This window comes from Epinephelus fuscoguttatus, linkage group LG6 (assembly GCF_011397635.1).
Source record: "Epinephelus fuscoguttatus linkage group LG6, E.fuscoguttatus.final_Chr_v1".
NCBI classification, from domain to species: Eukaryota; Metazoa; Chordata; class Actinopteri; order Perciformes; family Serranidae; genus Epinephelus; species Epinephelus fuscoguttatus.
In genome coordinates this window covers 36,002,966-36,019,135 of record NC_064757.1, presented here as the reverse complement: position 1 = coordinate 36,019,135, position 16,170 = coordinate 36,002,966, and the positions used below count along the sequence as shown (strand labels likewise).

The 16,170-nt window shown below is 39.7% G+C and overlaps 3 protein-coding genes across 3 annotated transcripts in view; 2 read left to right on the top strand and 1 right to left on the bottom strand.

The window, feature by feature from the left end:
- The first annotated feature begins 657 nt into the window (after nucleotides 1-657).
- ppil3 (peptidylprolyl isomerase (cyclophilin)-like 3) lies at nucleotides 658-3,613 on the top strand. The gene is made up of 6 exons (XM_049578671.1): nucleotides 658-728; nucleotides 978-1,052; nucleotides 2,590-2,683; nucleotides 2,765-2,832; nucleotides 2,936-3,054; nucleotides 3,213-3,613. Exons 1-6 carry the CDS (start codon nucleotides 726-728, stop codon nucleotides 3,337-3,339), a joined length of 486 nt encoding a protein of 161 aa, XP_049434628.1. The 5' UTR covers nucleotides 658-725; the 3' UTR covers nucleotides 3,340-3,613.
- Nucleotides 3,614-4,940: 1,327 nt separating this feature from the next.
- Nucleotides 4,941-8,987, top strand: zgc:101858 (uncharacterized protein LOC449555 homolog). Its single transcript, XM_049578154.1, has 8 exons — nucleotides 4,941-5,117; nucleotides 5,268-5,438; nucleotides 7,137-7,315; nucleotides 7,994-8,087; nucleotides 8,173-8,242; nucleotides 8,327-8,363; nucleotides 8,535-8,598; nucleotides 8,774-8,987. The coding sequence occupies exons 1-8, from the start codon at nucleotides 5,094-5,096 to the stop codon at nucleotides 8,930-8,932; spliced, it is 798 nt and encodes a 265-aa protein (XP_049434111.1). The 5' UTR covers nucleotides 4,941-5,093; the 3' UTR covers nucleotides 8,933-8,987.
- Nucleotides 8,988-9,101: 114 nt separating this feature from the next.
- Nucleotides 9,102-16,170, bottom strand: part of col27a1b (collagen, type XXVII, alpha 1b) — a 112,020-nt gene continuing 104,951 nt past the window's right edge. Inside the window, exons 58-61 of the mRNA XM_049578153.1 lie at nucleotides 15,297-15,468; nucleotides 15,089-15,198; nucleotides 13,033-13,251; nucleotides 9,102-10,888 (exon numbers count right to left, since the gene is read on the bottom strand). Coding sequence (XP_049434110.1) covers nucleotides 10,742-10,888; nucleotides 13,033-13,251; nucleotides 15,089-15,198; nucleotides 15,297-15,468 — 648 coding nt within the window. The 3' untranslated portion in view covers nucleotides 9,102-10,741. The remainder of the gene's footprint in view (nucleotides 10,889-13,032; nucleotides 13,252-15,088; nucleotides 15,199-15,296; nucleotides 15,469-16,170) is intronic.

Here is a 16,170-nt window from a genome sequence, read left to right as displayed (position 1 = left end):
CTTGGGGTGTCTGTCCATGGGCAGCCCCCTCACTCTGACATCTCTCCATGCAATGCATGTGTAGGTCCTGTTCGTGCATTTGTGTGTGTTTCGGGCCTGTGTGTGACAACAGAGTGAAAATCCTCATCCATAATAATATATCATAATTTATTGAGTTGATTATATTTTCTATTTGTAATCTAAATTTACAAAGTTACTACTAACTAAAACTATCAAACAAATTTAGTAGAGTTAACAGTATAACATTAGCCTCCAAAATGTAATGGAGCAGAAATAGTCAAGTACAAGTGCCTTGTATTTGGACTACAGTACAGTACTTGAGTAAGTATACTTTGTTAAACATCACCACTGATTTTAAGATGCTCATAAACTCAGTTTTGTGCCTGTTTGTTGCATGTTCCTAAATTAATGTATTTAAATAAATTCCCCTATTACAAATCTGGTAATACTCAAGCAGAGAGGCCAAGAGCATCCGGCCGTGACATAACAGCATCACAGGTGTAAATTCTCTGCTTTAACACCTCCATAATATCTGTAAATAGCTTTATGATCGGCACAATATCATAGTATCAGTTTAAAAGTAACTACGTCACTTTCATTTTGCCGTGGGTGTGATCTTTTGAAACGACTAGAAGTCCTTGCGGAACCTTTCTTGTTCCGCAAGACTACTGCACCAACACGGACATGTTTCTCCGACGCACTTGTGCGAAGACGCAACGATTGAAATGGTAAATCTAATTGTAAACGTTTCCAGTAGCTACTTATTAATATAAAATATAAGAGAACAGTGTAAGAAGCTAATAACTAATTTAATGTTTTAACGCTTTTAAGTTTGTTAGGAGTCAGTACAGGGACTTCCGGTTTGTATGCAGAACTTACTTGTCTTAGCATTCAGGCTAACAGGCTAAGCTAGGTGGCAAACAGTAATGAATGGCCTCTTAAAAATTAACGTTGTGTTTCTTCTGTAAATGTTCCAGGCTGTTACACTTCACACGGATCTAGGAGACATTAAAATTGAATTGTTTTGTGAGCGGACACCGAGAGCATGTGAGGTGAGTCAACTACAGTTAGTGTTAACTAACATGCTCCAGCTGGTCTCATTTCATTTCACAACTGGTGTAAAAGTCGGCTTGAGTCCAGCAAGAGATATGTTAATGCATTCAAATTGTGTTATTATATTAGCCTGTTAAAAATTAAACAGGCTCAGTGGTGAAGAAGCGCTCAGATATTTACTTACTTAAACACTTAGGTAATAATACAGAAATGTTAGCATCAAAATATGCTTAAAGTACCCAAAGTCAAAGTACTCATTTTGCAGAATGGGCCATTTCAGAATTAGTATTAGTATATAAGTGTTATATTGCTGGATTGTAATTATTGATGCATCAATGTGTAAGCATCCTTAATGTTGCAGCTGGTGAAGATGGGGTTAATAGGGGTTAGACTTCATATACAGCCAGGTGGTGTAAAACATGCAAATATTAGGGGTGGGGGCAGGGGAAATCATTACAGCATAGTATTGCTTTTTTTGTGGCAATATTGTATCATCACACAGTGCCAACTTTTTTATTATATTAATTATTTATATCATAATTTAATTTGCTAGGATAATATAATCATTTGCGTTTTCAGTCCACTGGATTTATTTAGTTGTTGCGAAAAAGTGGCTGAGGTGAGATGAACAGACTGAAAACTGTCTTATTAGGTAAAACAGATTTTGATAAAGTTTTCCTCTGGGGACATAATTTACAGTTGAAATAAGTAATAAATCACAATATGTTTTATCACAATACTCAGCATATTTAAAATTGCTAAAATTGCTTATTTATATTTAAAATTGCAGTAATATTAGTTTGTGACTTAAGTATTGTGATGATATCTTATTGTGGATCCTCTGTTGATTCCCACTTCTCGCAAATATATCCTAATTTATTTGTTGATTATATTTTGTGTTAATAATCTGACTCTAGCAGAGGAGCAAGTAACTAAAGCTGACAAAACAAATAGAGTGAAAAGTACATTTGCGTCCTAAACGTAGAGGTTTAGAAGTTACATAAAATAGAAACACTCAAGTACAAGTACCTCAAAAATGTGCTTCAGTAAAGCTCTTCCATCTCTGTAGTCTCTGTAAAATTCCTTGTTTTTATATGATTTATTACTACAGACATTATCACAATGGTCATGTTTTGGTTAGTTTTAGTGGAAAATGTATCGCAGACACTCTTTATGAACACAGTGCCACTGTTTTTTAGAATGAATGAACTTAAGTGCTTTATAATTCAGCAGCAGAGACAAACGGCAAAGAAATAAAACCATACATTATACAACACTCATTCAAGGAGAAATGAGAAGGCTTAATACAATAATCAATCAATCGATTGATCAGTCAATCAACCAATAGATTCATCAAGTAATTAGAATACCATTAAAAACATTAAAACAAATAGCTGCTAGTTATAGGCCATATTAAAAAGATATGTTTTGAATCATTGTTTAAAACTGTCCACTGAAGGACTTAATGGAGATGTATACATCCTTTCCCAAACAGAGTCATGGAATATACTGAAATGTATTGTTTACGACCTACAGAATTATCTTGCCTTGTGTGCCAGTGGGTTCTACAACGGCTGCATCTTCCACCGAAATATTAAAGGTTTCATGGTTCAAACTGGAGATCCTACAGGTACGTGATTGTTGCTGCATCTGTCACATTTCAGTTCTGAAATCTCAGAATTCACATCCTCACTATTTGTCTGTTGTTCAGGCACAGGCAAAGGAGGAACAAGTATATGGGGTCGCAAATTTGAAGACGAGTACAGTGAACACCTAAAAGTGAGTATTTACGAACTCTAACTTCTTTGCCTGTGTCAGTAAAAAGTTTAACCTAATATTTGATTAGGGGTCAGTCTTTTACATTGTGATTTTTTTCTTTCAGCATAATGTCAGAGGAGTGGTGTCAATGGCGAACAATGGCCCCAACACAAACGGCTCCCAGTTCTTCTTCACATACGCCAAACAGCCCCATCTGGACATGAAGTACACAGTGTTTGGAAAGTATGTAACCTTTGCACAGATAAATGGATTGGGTGGGAATAATGATTGTTGACAGTTGTTTTGAAAGCCGGTTAAAGTGTGCCTGAAAGTTACTGATTCATCAAAATGTAATTCAGAGTTGCAGCTCACATCTGACTTTCCTGTCAAAATGTTTACAGGATTATCGATGGCCTGGAAACACTGGACGAACTGGAGAAGCTGCCTGTCAATGAAAAGACGTTCCGACCACTGACTGAAACCAGAATAAAGGATGTGACCATTCACGCCAACCCTTTTGCTGTATAGATAGCTTTCTCCTCAAATATGTGGATGGGCCTTTAACACACACTCTGATATTGCCAATAAGCCTGTTGATACACTGTATAGTACCTTGTTAGTTAATTTGGATAACTTGTCAGAGAGAGAAAGCCCCTAGACATCAAAAACGAACAGGGCACTGACGCTGAAACTGTAGGAAGCTTATTTGTCTGAACAAAAGTTTGTTTTATACCAACATTTTCCAAAGTGTGACCCAGAATTTCAATGTAATTTGAGTTCAAAAACTTTTAAGAAATGGTGTGCACCCCCTTCAGACCCATCTCAGTGTGACAGAGCCTTTGTAATGAACAATTAGAGGTTATTCTTCACCTTTTCATCTTCATGCAGTCACATTTCAGTCCATCAAAAACACGCCTGACTTTGTATGGCTGCACTGCTGTACAGATTCCGATCTTTTTTCTTAGTAGGTTGTAAATAAATTACCAATGTGTTGTACTGAATAAAACTTTAAGAATGAATATATTTTGTTTTCAGCATTATTTCAGAAAATGTTCTGTGTACAAATATATACAATAATATATATTTCCAAATGTCCACAGGCCCTAGTGCAGCCTCACTGCCTACACTGTCAGAGTTAATAAGGTGCTTTACACTGACTATTAATGGTTAAATGTGGGCATGTAGAGGGCCGGAATATGAGGCTGGTCCACGTGCAGACAACTCCAAGTTAACTAGGGATTTATAAAAGGAAACTGCGGTTTTGTAAATCGGAATATTTTTTGTCGTGTTTACATTTCCTCATTTGTACATACGCAAACATGTAGTATGGATTCTCCACAGAGGCCCCAGGGCCTGACACATCAAGTTGGCGGGACTTTTTCTACACGTAAATGTTTAATTTGGAGTGATAAAGATACTACAATTAAAAATAAAACTTTTATTGATAGCTGGGTTACTACTAAATGACTTCTATTTACTTACACAAAACTTCTAAAGGAATACAGAATTCCAGTTACTCCTGAATAATTTGTAGTTGTCTTTGATTTAAGACCTTCTGGTCTGTTGACTTATATGTAAGGAAACTGAATATTTCATGTGAATCCAGAGTTTACATGGAGGACGAAAGTAAACGTCTGCTCACATTTAATTTGTAATATAGTATTAGGTTGTAGCCTTTAGTTACTCTCCATGTAGAGTGACTTAAATTAGAAAAATATTTATTAGCATTAGTCAGGTAAAGCAGTATTTTAGTGGTTTTAGGGGATGTGTAACAACAAGTCTGGGACAAAATGGCTTTGTAGCACGAAGCTTCAAACTGTTATCAATGTGTTGTTAAAATGTTCTGTGCAATGACATACAGCACATCTAAAAATATATTTTAAAAAAATTATATATAAATAATTCAACACATCTTAACAGTGTGTGTTTCTACATTTCGAAAGCCCATGAACACACCAAACTCGGAAGACCGCCTAACGCGGAAATGGGATCGCCCGAGGAACACCTGAATGCAGCATGAGTCCTAAACCCATTTAAACCTGAAGTTTGACACAAGAAGTCTGACCGGTTTTTAAATTTGATGTTTGTTCTTTTAAAAAATGTGATTGTATCGACTTATCGGCTGACTGACTTCTTCTGACCTCTCTCAAAAATCTCTAAACCTTCAAAAAGAGTGTTTGCATTTAAAAACTACAAATCATCTAGTCCCTGCTACGTCATCACTAGGGGACGAAACGCGAACAGCCGTACATGTGATGTAATCCCCCCATTCAAAATCAGTCATGGCCTCAGACGATGCATTTAAAGTAGGTTTCTTGCAGCTAGTTTTCTGTTGCTTACATGTATAATAGCGTTGTTTTATAACTGTATAAATGAAATTAGAGTTAACTTGTCCATGGTGTGGTGACGTTACAGTGTGGACACCTCTGTTAGACTTGTGTTTGTATGTGTTGCAGGTCTCTTCTCTGAAGGGAAAAGTGACCCTGATAACGGGTGCCAGCTCGGGTATCGGGGCAGGTACCAGCGTCCTGTTCGCCAAACTGGGAGCTCTGCTGGCTCTGAACGGCCGTGACGTGGAGAACCTTAAAAAGATAGCCAAACAGTGCACCGACTGTGGAGCTGCTGAGGTGAGTCTCACACCGAGCTGTGACTGAACGTGTAACCGGAGTGCAACACTGTGTTTTCTGAATGGAGTTTGCTGTGACGTCACGCAAACCTACAGCCACCAGGAGCCTCATTTATAAAATCAGTGCCATGCTCAGACATTTGGCAGGGCAGGTGCCCAGGTGGAACATTGGGCATCCCTTCCACAGTTTGCATCGAGTGTGGCGCTCTAATATTCAAAGTTTCTTTAGAAGAAGCGCATGACTATTTTAAAAAGAAAGGAGGGCAAGTAATTGAGGAGAGGATTTTTACTTGTGCAGTGGTGTGTCTGTGTCACTCTGCAGTTACGCCTCCAACACACTAGTTGGCGGCAGAGATTTTGTGAAGTGTTGTAAAGTTTAATTGATTCAAAACACACATTAAACACACATTATACATGGCTTAATAGAGACACTTTGAAACACAAGTACACAAATCAGCTTCACTAAACACTTGTCTTTATATCTGGACACATTTTCCCCACAAATACAACATGCTAATATTATTAGCACAAGCCTATGGCATTTTACATTGTAAGAACTAGCCTAGCGACCAGCAAACTTCTCTATTCATATGAAACCAGAGACAACAGCAACATTTAACAAAGGTAACGTTATAAAATTCGGCTTTAATACAACTCACAAGATTCGCTGACAAAACAACTGTCATATAACATTTTTTCCAAACAGATACATCATGCTAACGTTATTAGCCTAGCAAGCTAGCGAAATTTTCATCCCCTCATATGTAGCCAATATTTAACTAAAGGTAACGTTATAAAATTTGACTATATGATAACTCACAAGATTCACTGACAAAACAACTGTCTTATACTAAACACGTTTTCCAATCAAATACAACATGCTAATGTTATTAGCACAAGCCTATGGCATTTTACATTGTAAAAATTAACCTAGCGATCAGCAAACTTTTCCTCTTCTCATATAAAACCAGGGACAACAGCAACATTAAACAAAGGTAATGTTACATAAATTAGCTCCATTAACTCACAAGGTTCACTGACAAAACAACTGTCTTACACTTAACATATTTTCCAAACAAATATAACATGCTAACGTTACTAGCACAAGCCTATGGCATTTTACATTGTAAAAATTAGCCTAGCGACCAGCAAACTGACTTAAGAACAAGACTTAAGTAATAAAATAAACAACTAAGCTGTCTTTCACTTATTATGAATTCTTATGTATAAAATCATTTCAGTCAGACACAGAATATTTTTAAGATGTTTAGTGGTTCAAGTATTCATTTAGAAAGAAGAGACTTCAAGTTGCAGAAGGATATGAGTCAAAATGTATTGTTAATAGGCCTCCAATCAGTAAATTGAGCCCCAGTTTATTGTGGGATGAGCACATAGTGTATTTTAAGTATTTTTAAATGTAGGCATATTTAGACTATTATATTTAGAGTAAACTTAAATTTTTTGTGTCAAATGTGTATGCAGCATAGAGCTACAAGAATGTAAATGCATGTGGAATACACATGCTGTCCATCTCTGACGCTGATATTAGCACATGCAATTACATTTAAAAACATGCAAACCATCTTAATAATTTAAACATTACTGCCTTTAACAATGTGATTTGTGCGTGAATGGATTTTTGAAACCATTTCAACAATGCAGAACATAATGAAACATTGATCCTCTGTGTGTCTATCAGCCTTTGCTGGTTCCTGGGGACCTGACGGATGAAGAGACTGTGAAGAAGACAGTGGAGCAAACTATCGCTCACTTCGGCCGGCTGGATGTCCTCGTTAACAGCGCTGGTATCCTGGCCATGGGGAGCATCGAGACAACCGACCTGGCTCAGTATGACAAGGTCATGAACATCAATGTCAGGTAGGATATCAAACACCTGACATCATTACATCATTAGTGCAGTGTGCAGTCGTACAGAGTGTGCAGCAGCTGGGATGTGTCAGAGGAGACGGCTCATAAAAGTAGATTTTAACTGAAAGTTGGCAAAAGTGATCTATATGAAAAGCAAAAAAACAAAACAAAACAAATTCCAAGATACCAAGTTTAGTGAGTCCCTAAACTATATACAGTGGTAAAACATGTATTTTCAAAAAGAAAAAGTGGATTTAAAAATAAATACAAAATACAGCCATTAAAGGTATAGTTTGGATCTTTTGAAGTGGGGTTGTATGAGGTACTTATCCAGATTCAGTGTATTACATACAGTAGATGTCAGTTGGCATGCCCCCAGTTTGACGAGGCAGACAGGAGTCATATTTGTGTATTTTTTTTGTATGAATCTTATTGTATTCATAGTGTGTATACATGTTTGACTTAATCCAGATATCCATCCATTGTCCATTTGAAGTGGAGTTTGTTGCATTATATTCAGTCTTACTGCAAACACATGTTTACATTAATACAGAATTGCAGTTGACTTAAAGATTCCGCGATAGAGGACATCAGGCTACGCTGTCATAAACCGACCAAGGATACCAGATCATAAACATTTAGTTTTTTAGTTATAATGTCCTCTAATTTTTCAATTTCATATTCCAGATCTGTGTACCACCTGACTCAACTCTGTGTGCCCCACCTGATCAAGACCAAAGGCTCCATCGTCAATGTATCCAGTGTCAACGGACAGAGATCAGTGGGTATCACTCAGCTGAACAGAAATTTAAAACCACACCTACTAACATGTCTCTGAGAGCTGTGACACTGTCTTCTCTCTGTAGTTCCCTGGTGTGCTGGCCTACTGCATGTCCAAGTCCACCATTGATCAGTTCACACGTTGTACAGCACTTGGTGAGTGAGACGTTTTTTCCCTCCTTGTACTTTATGTTGAGTAAAAGTTCACAATATATGTAACATGACTCATTTTTATTTCAGAGCTGGCATGTAAGCAGGTCAGAGTCAACTCTGTCTGGTAAGTGTTTAATGAGAAATATATGTTTGTTTTTTTTATTGTGGTCAGTGAGTGATATTCAAATGTGGGATACACACAGTTGGTTAACACAGATCCATTAAAATTTCTGATTTTAAAAGCATTGATATCCATCGTCTGTGCTAGAAATGACCATATTTTGTGTCTCTTCAGCCCTGGTGTGATCATCACAGACGTCCACAAGCGAGCAGGACTAGATGAGGACCAGTACACCCAGGTAACACATCATGCCAATACTGTAAAGCCTTGTTTCCACCCAGAAGTCTGGTTTATTCAGGTTCTTACACATAAGAGAGCTGTTTTTGTGTTTTGTTTTAAAAGTGATCGCATGCAAACCTGATCTGTGATCCAGTGAGTAACATCTTGTATCCTTCGATCTTTTTCACCACCAGTTTCTTGCCAAGTGTAAGCAGACCCATGCCCTTGGTCGACCAGGGGAGGTGGACGAAGTGGCCCAAAGCATCGCCTTCCTGGCCTCCGACGCTGCCAGCTTCATTACTGGAGTCAACCTGCCCATTGACGGGGGCCGCCATGCCATGTGCCCAAGATAAGATCATGTATGTAAAGATACAGTAGTCTGCTAATATAGTGCTTTCAACTCTTTAAGTCTTCCTGTGTTTCTGTATCGAGAGCTAGTAAAACTGATCAGGGGAGGAAAGTTGTTCGGGGAAGAAAAAACAAGGCATTACTTCAAGGACACAATCTTTCTCCATGTTTACAACGGTGTTAGCTGTCAGGACTTGACAGTTCCAGGTGTGAAATGAATAGGAGGAAGCTCAAACACACTGCCACAAGTAGGCAGTTTAAATGCATTTTATTCTCTCACTTTGCTATGAAGTTTTCTTTGATGAGAAAAAATTGAAAGCTGCTTATCAACAAAGGTTTCAGACTTTTATTGAATTACCTGTCGAGTCATTAGACTTCATTCATGCAGCATAAAACGTTGGTACAGACCAAACACTGTTAGCTTGTGTACCCTGGTAGTGTTGTTTAGTGTTGTGTATTGTAAGAAATCCTCTGAGTTTGTGGATTGGCTGGACCAACCGTGAATGCTGCACCTGTGAGTGAGAAATGCATAAACAGTAAATAGTAAGGATGGTAATGTCCTTAAATACAGTTGATTGTCTCGGACAGCTGAATTAGAAAAACACATACAGACTGTAGAATCCTTAAAGCTCCAAATGGCTCCGAAAATGTGATAAAATATGACCGATGCCTGGTTTTGAACTGGAAAGCTAATCAGAATTTAAATAAAATTTAAATAGAATCCACTGTAGATAATAAAGGTTGCATAATTAGACATTTACATTTTGACAGATACAAAAACTTAACTTATATTGTCAGACTCAGTGTCAGACAGTACAAAGAATATTGAAAATGTTAAAATACTACCTTGAAAATATAATTTAATGAGTTTGGCCTGCATGTATATTTTACAATCTTCCCTTTATTTCATAAAGCACAGACATATTGTTGCGTTGCTGAGAGCTGACACGAGTTTATCATAAAGAGTGTCAACCGTTGCAGCACCAGGTGTCACCTCCATGTCATCCCAGATTATATCAGGTAACGTCTTGTTTGCTGCGAGATGAGAGGCGCAGTACGAGGTAGCATCTTGACACACTTTTCTCGGTTCACACTGTGGAAAGCTTCGATCCATTTTTAGCACGGATAGTACCACACAGCAGTTGTTTGTGTAAGGATATCTGTATAAACGCGGCGTCTCTCAGCACTGGACAGTTATTAGAGGCTCAAAAAGATTTACCTGGAGACAGTACGCCTGTGTGTCTGAAGCACACTGAATACCTGAATGAGTGATATGATGATACTGTATATGCCTAAAGGCCTGTGAAACAATAACTATTGCACTTTATATTACAATATACAGTACATATACATGTATAAATAATACTTAAACATTAAAATAGGAATTGTTGCATCTGCAGATGTAACTGTTCCATATTTCTGTACAGATCTCTTCTGAAAAACGTATGTTTTTGCAAAATCAGGTTATCAGACCGTGAAGAAAATATGATACAACATGGTCCGAGAGATGACAGACGAGACGTTCATATTACTTCCTTCCAAAAGGGGCATTCAGGTCTTGTATCTCACAAACAAGTCTCTGAAAAAGGAGCTTATTATTGTTTTCCATAGGCTGATTAGTGCTAGAAGTCTCTGCATTTTCAACGGGCCTTCTCTCTCTGGCGCCCCCTCTTGTTCCTGCAGTCCGAGCATATTTTTTGGAGAGACAATGGGGGTCAGTTGCTCTGGAAACCACAGAAGCATTAGTGTCCCCCGTCCACTCTCTTCCATGGAGTCACTCCTTTGAGGAGTATTCCCAGCCCCTCCTCAGGGCCCTATAAGAAGCACACTGGTCCGACCTCCAGGTGATAGCGTGCACCAGGTTCTGTGGTCAGGAGGTTGTACACGTCCACGATGGGGAGCAAGTTTGGGTCCTGGGTCTGGAAGATGAAGTGGGTCTGATGCCAGCGGCCATCTTTGATCTGAAAGTGGAAGATGTCATGAGATGTGGAAGACAAAATAACATCAAAGGGTCAGTTCTCTCTCTTACCTCTAGTTTTATATAGCTATGTAGATAGTTTTGGATTTTTGGTGCAGCTTTTGAGACATGTGTCGCTGAGATGTCTGCCTCCACCCCCGAAACAAAGGAGGTGAATATGGAACCTACATTAAATTCGGCAGCAGGTTGCCTCTCCACAAGCGTTCTGTTAATAGCCGTTTCCAGACCCTATAGTTCGGGGGATTCTCTGAGGGGAAACGTACGCTGGGGATCTCCCCCCGAGAACTACATAGCTTCAAGGGTATTTGATCTGTTTGCATTTGCACCACCGCTAGGAGCGTGTAGTGATGTAAAACAGCTGGCAGGTGGTTTAACAACATCACTTCTGCGCTTCATATGAATTATAATCATGTATTTTTCCAGTTGCCTATACGCTCAGTAAAGCTTGGACTTCGCTGTTGGTCCATTTGTCTGTTTTCTTCCATTTTGTTTGTCACGAGCTGTTGTTTGTTCTGTGTTGTTTGCTGATTACACGGCTACCAAGGCTTTAAAAATGACGGTTGCAGGTACTGCGCTGGCTCATGTGTTCGAACAATCAACGTATACATGCGTCACTCAAACCTTCTCTTATGCTGGGGGAGTACCCACTCTGAAATAGCAGTTATAACGTCCCTCAAACCGGCAAGTTGGCACCAGTTGGCCCTTGTTGGCTGTTTTTTGGCCAGAGCATCATGTTGGATTAGCATCTGAGATAGTGGCGCTGTCAGTGAATTAAATCACTCTGATTGGCAGTTCAACAGCTAAATTCAAGAGTGTGTGAAGATCGAAAAACAAACTTGTTATATGAGGTACGATTGTTTTTTTAAGCCATTGAGCTCTTAAGCAGAAAGAGTTCCAAATGTTGTGACTGTTTGTCAGAGCACCGTACATCTTATTTGTTCTTTCAAGATTGGGTTGTGTTGTTAACGTGCTAACTGGCTAACTAGCATCTGGAATCCGTCCTGTCGGCCCTCTGGTTTCTTTTTGAATGATGAATACAGTCTACTGCCATCTGCTGGTGTAGAGAGTTATTTCCTCTTATGCAGGCACAGAACGTTCATGCTAGTTGACTGCTGGCTGTTGTCTTTGCTGTGTGTTCAAGTGCAACTTTTTGACCAAGACACAGGCAACACAACAGTGGGCCTTTGTTGCCACTAGTTCTTTGACATTGATTTGATGTGTCTGGTCCTTAAAAAACCACGATGGTTCCTAGTTCTGGAGGTCCAGAAATCATACAAAGGGGGTTCTTTTAGGACTATGATAGAGTTGATCCGGTCCAAAATCGCCTATTGTCCAAGTCACTCTGAATAATCCACAGGCTTTATTGTTGTCTTCCTGTTTTCTTTTTTTTTAATTTGGAATTATTCTCTACCGAAACCACTGACATTGAGGTCTGTGGATTAGTCACAGTAACAGTGACACTGCTGTGTGCACGTCAAACTTAATTCTAATCACCTCTACTGTGTTGGGTTGAAGGCAGAAATATTACAAGCAGATGTCTCAAAAGCTGGAGAAATAAATCCCAAACTATCTGCATGATTAGACGCCAAATGAGGTAAGTGAGGACATTTTTATGTTGTGGTCAAAGTATGGAGGTCGCACATGAAGGCAATTAGCTTAGCATAAAGCCTAGAAGCAGACAAACAGCTAGCTTGGGTCACTCCAAAGTTTAAACATCTGCTTATTAACACGTAATTGACACATAATATCACGTTTGTTTTATCAGTGCACAAATGGAACCTGATGTTGTGGCTTTACAGGGAGTTATATGCAAGACACCATAAAGTCTCTACACCTGGATGAGAAATAGTTATAGCATGTTAATCCCCATAAAACCATAAATTGTTTGGTTATATTTTAAATTTTTTGAGAATATCTTTATGTAACTTTTGTTTGTTTACAAGAAAACTCCACGAGCCTCATTCAACACACAGTTCGATCTCGTATCAATCTTCTCATCTAATTTTCAGCAAGACAGTGAATACGTTTATCGAAATGTTGGACTTGTCCTTCAAGGATGTATACATGGTTGGATTGTTGGATTCAAGGGGTAAGTACTACATATACCAGAAAAGTAGCAGTGCTTACCCAACAGTCGTCCCTGGGTATTAGCGGCTCCAGGAGGTCGCCTGCCTGAATCTTCTCCCCTGACCAGGCTTTGAAGCTCACAGCCCTGGATGAAGGTTGCATGGAAGGTCCTGGTGCCCACACAGGGGTGTTGAGGCAGTGGATGGTGATGTGCTGCACGGCCTCAGTGCTTAAAAGGTGGATAAAGTTCATCTGGATACGACCCACTCCCATCTCCAACTAGAAAGCAAGAATTTGTATTTATTAAATAATTACAAATTAAGAAACAGGCCTCTTTTAAAGCTGGGGGAGGCAGTTTTTTAGGCATTACTGTGCAAAAATCCCCAAATAAACTTTGAGCATATTTTAATTCAAGTGGTCTGAGAGAAAACTAGACTTCCACACCTCCTCTTGGCTCTTTGAGCAATCACAGACCATTTCAGAGAGAGGGTGTTCCTATTGGCTGTCCTACAAATGCAGATGCACATGCACATCCCTTTGGTAAAAGTATGGTACAATGGCAGAAAGTTGCTATTCCAGTATTGGCAACAACTCCCTACACTGCAAAGCAACCCAAAAAAGGAAGATGAACTTACCAAACAGAGAGTCTAAAAGAGAGTCTGACAATAAATCAATAAAATGTGTCAATGTTGGCGAAACATTTCAGAGATGGAGAAAAAATGTTGCTAATGGTTCAGCCTTCTGCTAACTGGAGCTAAAGGCTCAAGGCTGCAGCTTCCAGTTCACATTTATGTAGCTAATGTTAGCTAGAGCTTCAAATTTACAGTGTAACCTCCGCCTCACTTCCCGCCGCTACAGACCACCTTGCGTAGAGGAGAGTGGGCAGCAGATCGAGAGACAGACCAACAGCAACCCCAATCCAGTCAGCGCAAGCCCCAGCTCCAGGGGACCAGACAGCCCCGCCTTCCCGCCAGATCACCAAAACTTTCTGTTGCTGCCGTTACACAGATTAGACCTGGAGCTGTCGTTGGCCACCAGCTCGCTGTGACAACTGGTGCTGTGAGCTTCATACTAGCTGTATTTGAGCTGCTGTAGCTGCCAATCGAAGTTCCTTTTCTAGCTTCTTTCCTGGAAAAGCCGCTGCCTGCTCTCATTCCGGCAAAGCTGTCCACAGCAGCAAGGAGCGAGGCGGAGGGACCGTTGGGTGGCTAGCTAGCTAACTCTTGTCTCATTCATGGTCTGATAAACAGAGAGAATGGCGCAAGGAGTGGCTGAGCGTATGTGGAACTCTACAATAAAACAGGATGAAATAAATCAATGTATAGGAAACACTGGGTTACTGTATGAAGTACCAGGACAGAGAGGGGAGACCTGCAGGAAGTGGATGGATTTTCACATTCTGCGGTTCTTTTGCCTTTTCCAGATGTCTGCCTGCTCCAGCTTTAATGACACTATTTGTTCCTGATGTAAACAACAATTACTGAACTAAGTTGTTGGCAAGTATTAGTCTCTGTAACAGAAGAGGCACAATCTATTTGGGAGTTGATAACAGACTCCAGTCCTGTTATTAATTAGACTGAGTTACATCTGTATCACACATTGTGACTTGATACATGGATGTCTGTTTCAGTATTTAATTTGCAGTTCACGCAGGCTGTGAGTTTGTATATCTGTTCTTGTGTGCTGCGATGTATCACTGCAGTATCTTCTGGCTGAAGTATAACTCCAAAACAAAAGCATAAAAGGAGAGCTTAAGATCCTGGAGCATTACTTGCCAACTGAGCGTGCCTGTGATAGTGATTTGGCCAACAGGACTAAATGGGAAGCCCTAAGATTCATTGCGATGATTATCCATCAAAAAAGAGCTACAGTTTATAGTACAGGGCCAAAAAACAAACAGCTGTGCACCTTAATTTATAACATGAACAGTAAACTCTAAGCTCCTCTGCTTCTTGAGAAATCCTTTGAAAACATTCTCCACATGCACACAAGCAATCACGCATTTGATATTCATCCATTGACGGCATAACAAGCTCCTGAAGTGTTCTTCTCTGCATCTAAGTGATATGAGTTTGTCTAGCTGAAGCAAATGACTTAATAAAGAAGTGATCCGAACCTTTGATACTGTGATAGGCTTCAAGCAGGTCTGTCCTCCACTGGTGAAGTTACACGTCACCTCGACAGTGTCAGCATTGCAGCCGAGGTTTGGGTCGATCCAGTAAGTGCCTGTCAAAGAGCAGCAGCAGCAGAACAGAGCTCTTAATTAACAGGAACAGAAAGGATATGTGCATGGAAATAATTAAGCAGTTTAAATGTCTCCTCACCGTCGTGCATCTTCTGTTCACAGTTGTAGAGGTCTCGGCAGATTCGTGCAGGGTTGTCACGGTTTCCCAGCGGGTTCTTAAGACTCCGGATCATAGTGTTGAGATGCTGCAAGGTCTTGAAGATCTCTGCGCTCTGGTCCAACATGGGCAGGTCCATGCTCTGATAGTTATGCTTTGAACAAAAATATAGCATGACTTTTAGCTATGACAAGCAGCTGTATAGGTCGCTCTGTCAATCAGTTAAATTGGTTCGTCCAAAACAATTTCTCCAACCTTAGGCGGCCAAAGTCTTTACCCTAAGAGGCTGAACTTGCCGTGGAGGTCAACTGTGTGTGTATGTTTGTGTTCATGCTACTTGTTAATGTTTATTATGGATGTGGATTGCTTCTGAGGCAAAGGACAGCTGACTAACTGCTCATGCTTGGGATGCACTGATCCAGGGCCGATACCAATACTGATGTTTTTGTGTTGTTGAACATTATGTTTTTGTTATTTATTCCCCCTATTGCACAGGGGAAACAGATCTTAATTATCTTAATTATTAACAGTTAGTCTCGAGCCCTGCTGTTTAGTCTGCACAAAATTGATTTGACACAACAGAAAAACATCAGCCACTGCCATCAGTGAGTGTCATCTTGTTTGCTCACAGGCCAACGGCAGTCAACAAGGCAAATATTGGCTGAAGTGAATGTGCGGGTGATAAATCAGTGCATCTCTAGTTCCCTTGTCTAAAAGGCAGTGGAAGTGGCCTGTAACAGAAAAGTGCATAGTTTCTAAATGAATTCACGTACCATGACCAAACTTTATAGAAAGACACACACAGACAGATATACACACCATTTTGCTACATCCCTTTCTATAAGTCATGAACCGG

What these genes read in the sequence shown, in the direction of transcription:
- zgc:101858 (XM_049578154.1), top strand. Translation starts at nt 5,094, where the DNA reads ATGGCCTCAGACGATGCATTTAAA. An exon ending in GTCAGAGTCAACTCTGTCTG is followed by an intron (nt 8,364 to 8,534) that starts GTAAGTGTTTAA and finishes GTGTCTCTTCAG; the next exon opens with CCCTGGTGTGATCATCACAG. An exon ending in ATGAGGACCAGTACACCCAG is followed by an intron (nt 8,599 to 8,773) that starts GTAACACATCAT and finishes TTTCACCACCAG; the next exon opens with TTTCTTGCCAAGTGTAAGCA.
- ppil3 (XM_049578671.1), top strand. An exon ending in TCAAACTGGAGATCCTACAG is followed by an intron (nt 2,684 to 2,764) that starts GTACGTGATTGT and finishes TCTGTTGTTCAG; the next exon opens with GCACAGGCAAAGGAGGAACA. An exon ending in AGTACAGTGAACACCTAAAA is followed by an intron (nt 2,833 to 2,935) that starts GTGAGTATTTAC and finishes TTTTTCTTTCAG; the next exon opens with CATAATGTCAGAGGAGTGGT.